Genomic DNA, 10,462 nt, shown 5'->3' on the forward strand with positions numbered 1-10,462 from the left:
AAATTCAGACAATGTCTCGCTATGTTCGCTTCTCACAATCGATGCTATTTTGATAAAGGGTTATAAGAAAGCTCCATGATTGAACTCCAACACTTAATAAGAATTAGAACTAGAACACAAGGAAATCATGTAACAAGAGAGGTGTAGGGACAAACAAATGTCATGCCTAGACAAAGAGGACATGTGAAGCACTTTATTGGCCACGTGACAACAGGGAAATACTACCAAATAGCAAAGATGGTTACATGAGCATGTGAGGAAAGTGATTTGAAAAATCTTTTGAAAGGATAAAGTAATTTAATATGAGGGAACCACGTACCTTCGAGCAATCTATAGTAGCAAGTTGTCACAAATCGATCCTTTTAGAAGAAGTGATTCTATCAATCTTACTAGTTACTTCGTTCTTTATTTCTACTTAAGGGGATCTTAAGGAAAATAATTTTGTTTCCACCTAGCTAGAACAATATGTCAATGTCCTTAGTAAAGCAAAGTCATCGTTTAATAACTATTTTGCTCCAATTTGTTTCCCCAAATAAAAAATGGATGATTTAGTTACGATTAGAAATCGACTTTCTATATTCAGTCATGGATCCTTTACTCATACTTTTTCAACTGGAAGTCTTGATCCAATTCAAAAATTATGCTTCTCAATTTCATAATCCAACTTTTCAATATATAGGTAACATGTGTCCTAGCGATGTCAAATGACCATAAGGCCCATAAACTTAAGAAATCTATAAATACTCCACATTCTTAGACCATCTCACCAAATTTAATGACCAAATTTTATGTAAACCATTGGAGATGGTTGAACACAAAATTTTACCCCAAATTTATTTAGAGCTATTTAATTATAAAATATTTTATTATAAAGATCCTTAAATTAGAAGTTATCTTCGAGTTAAAATATTGCATTTATTAATAAATAGAAAAAATATTAAAATAATACCACAAATTATAAAAATTATATCGAACTATTATAAATAATTACTACTTATTAATTGATTAAAATTTAAAAATAAATGTTAAATAAAAAATAACCTTCACATAAAATAATTATAAATCAATTAAAATTTATCAATACTAAAATATTAAAGAGGGACAGAGATGGAAGAAACAACTTTTATAAAGTGAAAAAAAGAGCAAAATGGGGTTATTGAAAATTCTTATATTTAGTGTAACACTATTCATTACACTATATTTTGCACAACATTTGGCCCCTCATTGGAGGGTTTACACCAAATTACATCAAATTTGACCCTTCATTTGAGATGCCCTTAGCTTTTAGATAGACAGAGGTTGCCGTTTCAATATGCTCTACCAGAGCTACAACAACTGGAGAAGGGTTAAGTAGGGTGACGTAGATGAGGAGGTTAAGGGACTTGTTGGCTTCACTTTTTGGGGTCAAAAACTCCTTATTAAATGTGTCCCTAGAAGGTTTGTTTTTAGATAAACAATTCTCGTTGTATCGACACTCTACTCATTCTATGTTACTTGTCTATGATACAATATATTTGCGGTGACAAAAACACCGAAAAAATGTTAGAGATACAAATGACAGAATAAGCAAATGTTGAAAACCTTTAATATGGCATTAAAAATTAATGTATCAAAATGAATATTGTGATAATACAATCCTCCATATTTAACTAAAAATGAAACTTTATTGGCACGTATCATACACTTACTACGAGGGTGGGAGGTAGAACTAGGGAGTGGGGGGAATCAAGAGGTAAGAGTTCTTTTCTTTTGCCTTTTTTCTTACGTGAAAGTGAACGTGTTGACCTTGAGTGCCATGAACTTAGAAGGTTAGATCCACGTCACGAAAAATTGAATAGGACATGAACATCGATACTCCTTTAATTATAGAACTAGTATTGGCGCCAACGAAGTCTGAAGTTATTCTTCAATGCAATTTTACTCGCCTCAATCCAACTATCACACAAAAAGCTTTATTTTACTAGCAGTATTGAAAGTTTGTTTTTCTTCTTCCATCATAAATTCTGCTACAATATGTCCTTCGACGATCCCGGGCAACTAGTCTGAACGCTAAGCCAGCATAATGCGCGAAAAGCTTTAAATACTTAGTGCCATAGGCATAACTGTAATCTTGCGCGCGCAAAACCTATTTCAACTTTCTTGTGACGTACAACTTTAAGAAAGTCAATTATTAAAAGCACGAACACGATGGGAACATTTAAGAAAGTCAACACCATTATCAACCAAACACAGTAATCGGAAACTATAATCGAACGCCATGAAGAAACTAATCAATTTCTCTTAATTTTTTTAGCAAAAGTTTCATCACATGGTAAGTAGAGTTTCAGTTACAATGCATATACTCAAACAAATGGCTTCCGCAACTCACTAGCAGAATGAGCAAAATGACACCTCTCGCCAAAAGTACATTTCCCCTTAGCGAAATTTTCGCACATCTTTTTCCTGAAATTGTTTGGTGGTGTACCCTGACCAAAAGGACCCATAGGCTTCTCGGCACGTCCTGGGAAAGAACTAATGTTCATAATGAGTTCCCGTACCATAGCGCTAGCTTCTTTGATCTGATCAAACGAACCTTCAAGCTCAATATTTCTTTGATTTGGATCTACTTCGTGATCTTTTATAGAAAGTTTAACCCCCGTCTGTCGACAAATCTGCCTAGAGTTTACACCATTTTTCCCAATAATGGTTCCAGCAAAAGAGGCATCTATGCTAATTTTTGCGGTTGCTGATGAACCAAAGTTTGCCACAGGTGTTGATCCCATTGCTCGAGAATCTTCATGACCTGGCCCCATGGGCTTGCCAAGCTCCATCTCACCGTGGGCAAAGCGGCACTTTTCACCGAATCTGCATCCTTCAGGAGTATTAATGTTGCTGCAAAGCTTGGTCTTCACAATTCGAGGAGGACCATCAGTAAAAGGAACAGCAGCATTGCTGCCCAATTTCGCCATCTGGATTTGTGCATTGTAACCGGGAAAATAATGCTGGAAGTGACATGTCTCGCCAAATGAGCACCCAGAAGTGCTGCACCATGCATCAAACAGAAAAATGAGGGGAAAAAAATTACTATGTAAGGTGAAGAAATAAATAATAATTTTGCTACACTTACACTATGGTTGACAGCTTTGTTTACACTCTGAAATGGACAATAGTTTTACCATTGATTTTACTAATACTTTTCTAATCAATGGCCTCGATTTTGACACCCAACACCTATTCTAATCAATGGCCCCGATTTTAACACCTCAAAGGGTGTCAAACTAGTTGAACACCATGCTTAATTCAATCAAAAAAATTATTAAACCAAAACTTATGATTTAAATCCCCTTCATGGGATAATTTTCATCAGAAAACAAGTCACCATGGGAGCACATCATTGTTGTACAGGGCCGCTGGCATATATATCAGTACCATTTTAATGCAATAAAATCTGTGCACTTCATATGATTAGGAACATGATAAACGCCTTAGTGATACATCAATTCTAATAGATAGAATGTTCATAATAAGCACAAGGATGATATGAAATCAGTAGAGGATCACATTCTTGCAAAAAGTGATTGTTTGAGGTATCTTAGTTCACAAGGACAGAATGGAAAAGGATCAAGCAATAAGATTACAATGGGTTGAATTAAACAAAGTAAGTGATACATCAATTCTATGCAATAGAATGATACCTATAAGAATAAGAAACGAGTGTGTACCCTGACCAAAAGGACCCATAGGCTTCTCGGCACGTCCTGGGAAAGAACTAATGTTCATAATGAGTTCCCGTACCATAGCGCTAGCTTCTTTGATCTGATCAAACGAACCTTCAAGCTCAATATTTCTTTGATTTGGATCTACTTCGTGATCTTTTATAGAAAGTTTAACCCCCGTCTGTCGACAAATCTGCCTAGAGTTTACACCATTTTTCCCAATAATGGTTCCAGCAAAAGAGGCATCTATGCTAATTTTTGCGGTTGCTGATGAACCAAAGTTTGCCACAGGTGTTGATCCCATTGCTCGAGAATCTTCATGACCTGGCCCCATGGGCTTGCCAAGCTCCATCTCACCGTGGGCAAAGCGGCACTTTTCACCGAATCTGCATCCTTCAGGAGTATTAATGTTGCTGCAAAGCTTGGTCTTCACAATTCGAGGAGGACCATCAGTAAAAGGAACAGCAGCATTGCTGCCCAATTTCGCCATCTGGATTTGTGCATTGTAACCGGGAAAATAATGCTGGAAGTGACATGTCTCGCCAAATGAGCACCCAGAAGTGCTGCACCATGCATCAAACAGAAAAATGAGGGGAAAAAAATTACTATGTAAGGTGAAGAAATAAATAATAATTTTGCTACACTTACACTATGGTTGACAGCTTTGTTTACACTCTGAAATGGACAATAGTTTTACCATTGATTTTACTAATACTATTCTAATCAATGGCCTCGACTTTGACACCCAACACCTATTCTAATCAATGGCCCCGATTTTGACACCTCAAAGGGTGTCAATCTAGTTGAACACCATGCTTAATTCAATCAAAAAAATTATTAAACCAAAACTTATGCTTTAAATCCCCTTCATGGGATAATTTTCATCAGAAAACAAGTCACCATGGGAGCACATCATTGTTGTACAGGGCCGCTGGCATATATATCAGTACCATTTTAATGCAATAAAATCTGTGCACTTCATATGATTAGGAACATGATAAACGCCTTAGTGATACATCAATTCTAATAGATAGAATGTTCATAATAAGCACAAGGATGATATGAAATCAGTAGAGGATCACATTCTTGCAAAAAGTGATTGTTTGAGGTATCTTAGTTCACAAGGACAGAATGGAAAAGGATCAAGCAATAAGATTACAATGGGTTGAATTAAACAAAGTAAGTGATACATCAATTCTATGCAATAGAATGATACCTATAAGAATAAGAAACGAGTTCGAAGTATAACTCTTAGACCAGTGACACTTATATGGCACTGAGACTGAGTAAGAGGCCATTAAAGGATAAAATGCCCATAACCTAAATGTATCGGAATGAGATACCAAAAGATGAATATCTAGCATTTTTAAATTGGATGACATAAAAAAAGAGAGTAGAGACCAAATGGAAGTAGCACCAATTGAATATAAATTAAGGATAGACGACTTCTATAGGGACAAAGAAGATAACCTTCACAAGAGTGATAGGATCCGAACACCACACATAAGAAAAGAGAGAGGTAAGACCATGGGCTTATGTGGTTGCATTTTATTTGATTGCATTGAGTCTTCGAGCATAAGTAATGATTGCTTGCTTGAGTCCAAAAATGATTCATGTAGCCCATTAAGATTTTCTAGACTAGTTCCATCAATGGAACCACAAGAAACTCGAAATAATAACTGTCAAAGTTGACTTTATTGTCATATTTCGTAACCATTATCCTTGATTGGGAATTTGTTTTGCAACCATGTTCATTAAATCCTAGAGTACGAATAAAGAAGAGGAGCATTATTCTATTAACAAAAGCTGGTATAGTTGGAGGCCTTGGTCCCTCAAACTCTTTTTCCATGTTCATTTTGTTAATACTATATATTGGAGGCCTTGTTCCCTAAAAGCACCCACAGAGACAGACACCAAATAACACCATAACTACACACTTTACTACATCAAAGAGCAAATAACAAAAACTATGAACTTTTAACCCATTGGAGATTCAAGAGGTCTTTCCCTGCATAGATCAAGAAAAATGAACAATTATGAAAAGAAAATTTTAGTTCTTCAAACCAAGGGCTCCAATAGAACTACGAATAAAATGTATAAGCGGGAAAGAAAAGTCAAATTCTTCAAGGAACTAATGCCTCTAATAATATGGAATGGTGCTCTTCATTGTTTCTCTTAGCTTAAATAGGCATCATTGTAAACAAATCCCCCAAATCAAGGAGAACGACCAGGAAATGACAAAAGAGTCAACTTTGACTGCTTTTTTAAGAATTTCCAGTGTTCCACTTCGAAGGAGTTATATATGCTGAGCTAGTATAGGAAATCTAACACAGTTCTCAAAATTAATTGAAAATTAAAACTTAATTGGGTGTACTTCATAGATTCACATCACCTTTAGGTGCACATAACCAGGGGTTAAAAGTAAAGTCCAATAGCTAACTCAAGTTACCCATCAGACAAAACATCAATGAGAGGGTTGAGCTAAACTTGATTGACAGTGTAACACTCCAAATTTTCATAAATCTTGAAGTGTTACAAAAAAATTTCTTTCCTTTGTATTAAAGGCGGAACGACAAAACATATATTTCTTTAATAACAAAATAGCTGAAATATCACCAATTGGATAAAACGAAGTTTTGGACTAAAATGAAATGCTTTAAACACCTATTTTATTTAGGCTAAATAATTAGATATTGATGAAATGAGAATTAGTATATCAATATTGGACTCGTTTTGTAGGCCGTAATTAATTAGAAGTCTTTGACTCGAAAAAAATTCATTTGAATAAGTTAGGCCCAAGTTATTGGAGCTTAAATAAGTTGTCTATCAAAAATTAGTTAATTAACTTTGATGGTTGGTACTACACGTGGGTGTATTTAACTACAATTGTTTCCTTTTTCTTTTTTTTTTTCTTTTTTTTTTTCGTTATTAGAATTTGTAGTCAATCCAAACTCCACTAGGCTTGATGTGATTGAATTGAAATAGCATTATCCAAGTGTCCTATTTTGGATGATTATGAATTTATTATTAAAGTATAATCCAAATACCAAAACTTAGTTTTATCCAATTGGTGATACACGATGTTCTATCCCAACTGTACAGTAACTCAATTACTTTTTCAACTATAAATACTATGCAAATGTTCCATAATTCACCACATAAATTTTATATACACACAGCACAGAGAGAATAGTTTTGGGAATCAGAAAGTGGGAAGCCAAATTTCATGCATTAAACATTATTGTAAAGCATTATACGCACCTCTATTCAACGAAGTAAAGAAAAAGACTTGGGACGGGAAATCATTGTTTTTCTTTCAAAGATTCATTTGATCTATCAAGGTAAATATGCATATATTGCCAGTGGACGTTCGGGTTATTTTTTAAGTGATGTGAAATCCTTCGAAAATTTAAAAGGACCTAAGATGAGTGTGTCATTTGGTCACCGATATACTCCATAAAAAGAGTGGTATGAAGTGTTTGTTTATTTGTTATATGTAATTGAGTATGAAAACAGTACGTATCTTATTGGGTATTTTTAAATACTCTTACAATAATTTACAGGTTAGTGTGGGTCGATAGAATCTTTGACAAAATGGTAATACAAGCTGTCAGGTGGATTGAAAAAAGTTTAAATACACATTAAGTTTTCTGACTTAAAATTTATTAGTTAGTTAATTTATTCAAAGACATCATTTAAATAGTTAGTTGAATATATTCATTTTTTTTAAGATACAATTTATGTTTTGTTGAAATTTATGGATATTTCAATTATTTTATTTATAAGGAAATTTATGTTTTGTCCTTCCACCTTTAATACAAAGAAAAGGAAACTTTTTGTAACACTTCAAGATTTATGAAAATTTGGGGTGTTACAGTTTGGTATCAGAGCACAAGTATACCTTTCGGTAGACATTCTTTTAAAAAAAAAAAATCGACAGATGCTAAAAAAAAATTTGTACTTTTCCCATGAACTGTTCACCGTGAACAGCAACGTCACTGTTCGTGTGAATGGCGCATGACACTATTCACGTAAAAAAAAAAAAAAAAAGGAAACAATTATAGTTACATACACCCACGTGTAGTACCAATCACCAAAGTTAATTACTAATTTTTGATAAAGATAACTTTTTTAAGCTTCAATATCTTGGGTCTAGCTCATCCAAATTAATTTTCTCAAGTAAAAAACTTCTAATTAATTACGACCTACAAAATAAGTCCAATATTGATATATTAAATCTCGTTCCATCAATATCTAATTATTTGGCCTAAATAAAATAGGAGTTTAAAACCTATTTCATTTTAGTCCCCAACTTTTCTAAATATAACATATAAAACAGATAAATTTCATTCTAAAAATTTTCGGGTACTACAGAGAGCATCATTTGTCTCAATGAAGTTTGTAGAGTTAAATCTTAAAAAACAGGTATAAGAAATGAACTAGTAATACATATTACCACTTAGAACAATGAAAAAATTCAATAAAAAATTCTTACTATTTCTCAATTATTTATATCATTATAGCGTAACAGGAAAAAAAATAAATAAATAAAAAATCATCTTCACTTATCAAAGACCAACAAAACCCATAACTGGGCCCGATGGCCTAAATAATTAACCTAAGTTGATTCGACTGATATCACAACTCTGAGGGTCAAATCAAGATCAACATGCTTGTTTATATTGTTTGTTTGATACCATATTAATCTCACTATACAAATATATATTTGAATTAATACGCAAATTCAGAATAGTTATTTTCTGTAGGTGGATAATAGAATTTTGAACCTGAAAAACTTCGTGCATGGCATTGATTTCCTTCCTACACCAGTTGTAAAAGAGTCCATTTCTGTACCAGGAAATTGATTATCTTACTTCAGTTAATTAATAATGTACTTCTTATCATATTTTTAAATAACATCGGATCCACAAAATCATCAAATAATTCAGGATAACCAGATCACTCTCAAAGACTAGGTTGATAGGTGTTCCACAAGGACCAGACCTTGGTAACAACCAAACCGACATAAATGCATTAACGTCATATCACCTAATCATTAATTAAAAGAATGAGACCACTTTCATGAATTTAAATGCTTTCACATTAAGTTTGGACATGGGAACAAATGCATGTGGCACTTCTTCAGTTACAGAGGCAAAAAAAAAGGGAGAGACTGACAGTTATGGTCTCAAAATGAAACACTGATGACAGACGTTAGAGAAGATTCTCAATATTGCTCCATGGATAACAAAGTAGGCAGATAATTGAACTTTTTCTTTATGGGAACTCCTAACAAGCAATTATCGATTGCATTCATGCCGGTAAAATTGCTTAGAGAAAAGCTTTGAACCAGATAAAGGAGCACATATTCCTTTGGTCCGAGGATGCCTATTCTACTTGTTTTCCCATGGAGAGCTTTCAGGACAAATCAAAGGCAACTGCCCTTCAAAATGGATGAAGGAAGACAAGAAGCTCTTACACATTGCCCATCTTAGGAAGCTGGAATCAGCAGATGTTATCGTTATTGAAGATTCAAAGATGTATTAAACAAACTTCTCTAGCATCATCAGTAATGCATCTAAAAATGTCCAATTCGTCAGTTTTTTAGCATATAATTTGGGTTTCAATGTGCATCACAAAATTCGCTAGAAAGCGTAATTTAATCTTTGTTACTCTAATCACCAGCCCAAAGCCAAGATTACCAGCTTCTTTGGCAGCCCAACTACAAGCCACCAGTGCCTTGATATTCAGTTTGAGGATATGAACAGTCAGAAAAGCCAAATGCACATATGGATTTCACAGACATATATACCAAACCGTCCATTCCCACCCCTCAAACTGAAGGCAGCCTAAGTATTTAACACCAAAATAATAAAACAAAAATTATAACGTTCAGCAATTTGTTAAAACAACCAAGAATCAATTGCAAAAATATCAATTAAACAATGAATTTCAAAATTAAAAAAAAAATTGTAAATTCGAAGACTAACCATCCTTCGATTTTTTGAAACCGCCGTAACCCGCGAAGGCGGTGTCTGGCCTACCTCTCTTCCGCCCGAAGTCCATTACCATTAATCGATTCACAAGCTAAGATTTAAATATTAAAACTTGAACAAATAAATTAATGTAATATGAGTTTTATGTAAATCAATGTTTATAACTAGCAGCGAAGAAGGAAAGTTAATCAAAAAGATGGAAAGGAAAGTAAGATTCTAGGGTTTGGGGAACAGAGAGGCGGTTTCCCGGAACTCATTTTCAGATTCGAATTTAGTTTATATTGTGGCTTTGAATCCTCGTTACCGCCTTTGGGCCCAACGCTCTGTTTAATACCTCGGATATAACGGCCCATTTTAGTCATAGTATTTCGAAATGACAAAAATAACACTGAATTGAAACCATACTCATTGAACATTTCTTTGTGCATTCAATGGATCGGTCGGTCCGTATAATCCTTACCTGCGTATAGACTCGATTCAGACTCATTTTCGACCAGCTTGAATTGATTCTTATACAAATTAGGGACAAATAGAGTTTAAATCATTTTTAAAATCCGGAAAAATTCATATATACCCATCAATAATAAAACATTTCATGAAATACTATTTTTTTTAATTTAAATTCATTATATACTACATAGTCGGTATATTTTTTCCCGATTTACTGGTCTTCACATTTCCAAAAATATTCATATGTAACTAATAAGAGGGTGTTTGGGGCTCATTTTCATGTAAAAATACATTTTAGAATAGTAAATTAATGAGAAATAT

The 10,462-nt window shown here is 33.9% G+C and overlaps 1 protein-coding gene across 1 annotated transcript; it reads right to left on the bottom strand.

Annotated features, from left to right (window-relative positions):
* Positions 1-2,245: 2,245 nt before the first annotated feature.
* Positions 2,246-9,974, bottom strand: LOC111410233 (zinc finger CCCH domain-containing protein 14-like). Its single transcript, XM_023040492.1, has 4 exons — positions 9,686-9,974; positions 8,483-8,543; positions 3,708-4,258; positions 2,246-2,470 (listed from the first exon to the last, which is right to left on the bottom strand). Exons 1-4 carry the CDS (start codon positions 9,765-9,767, stop codon positions 2,343-2,345), a joined length of 822 nt encoding a protein of 273 aa, XP_022896260.1. The 5' UTR covers positions 9,768-9,974; the 3' UTR covers positions 2,246-2,342.
* Between the last annotated feature and the right edge of the window lie 488 nt (positions 9,975-10,462).

The sequence above is a fragment of the Olea europaea genome, chromosome 15 (assembly GCF_002742605.1).
Source record: "Olea europaea var. sylvestris chromosome 15, O_europaea_v1, whole genome shotgun sequence".
Classification (NCBI taxonomy): Eukaryota; Viridiplantae; Streptophyta; class Magnoliopsida; order Lamiales; family Oleaceae; genus Olea; species Olea europaea.

What these genes read in the sequence shown, in the direction of transcription:
- LOC111410233 (XM_023040492.1), bottom strand. Translation starts at nt 9,767, where the DNA reads ATGGTAATGGACTTCGGGCGGAAGAGAGGTAGGCCAGACACCGCCTTC. An exon ending in TTTCAAAAAATCGAAGGATG is followed by an intron (nt 8,544 to 9,685) that starts GTTAGTCTTCGA and finishes TTCCTGGTACAG; the next exon opens with AAATGGACTCTTTTACAACT. An exon ending in CCATGCACGAAGTTTTTCAG is followed by an intron (nt 4,259 to 8,482) that starts GTTCAAAATTCT and finishes TGCATGGTGCAG; the next exon opens with CACTTCTGGGTGCTCATTTG.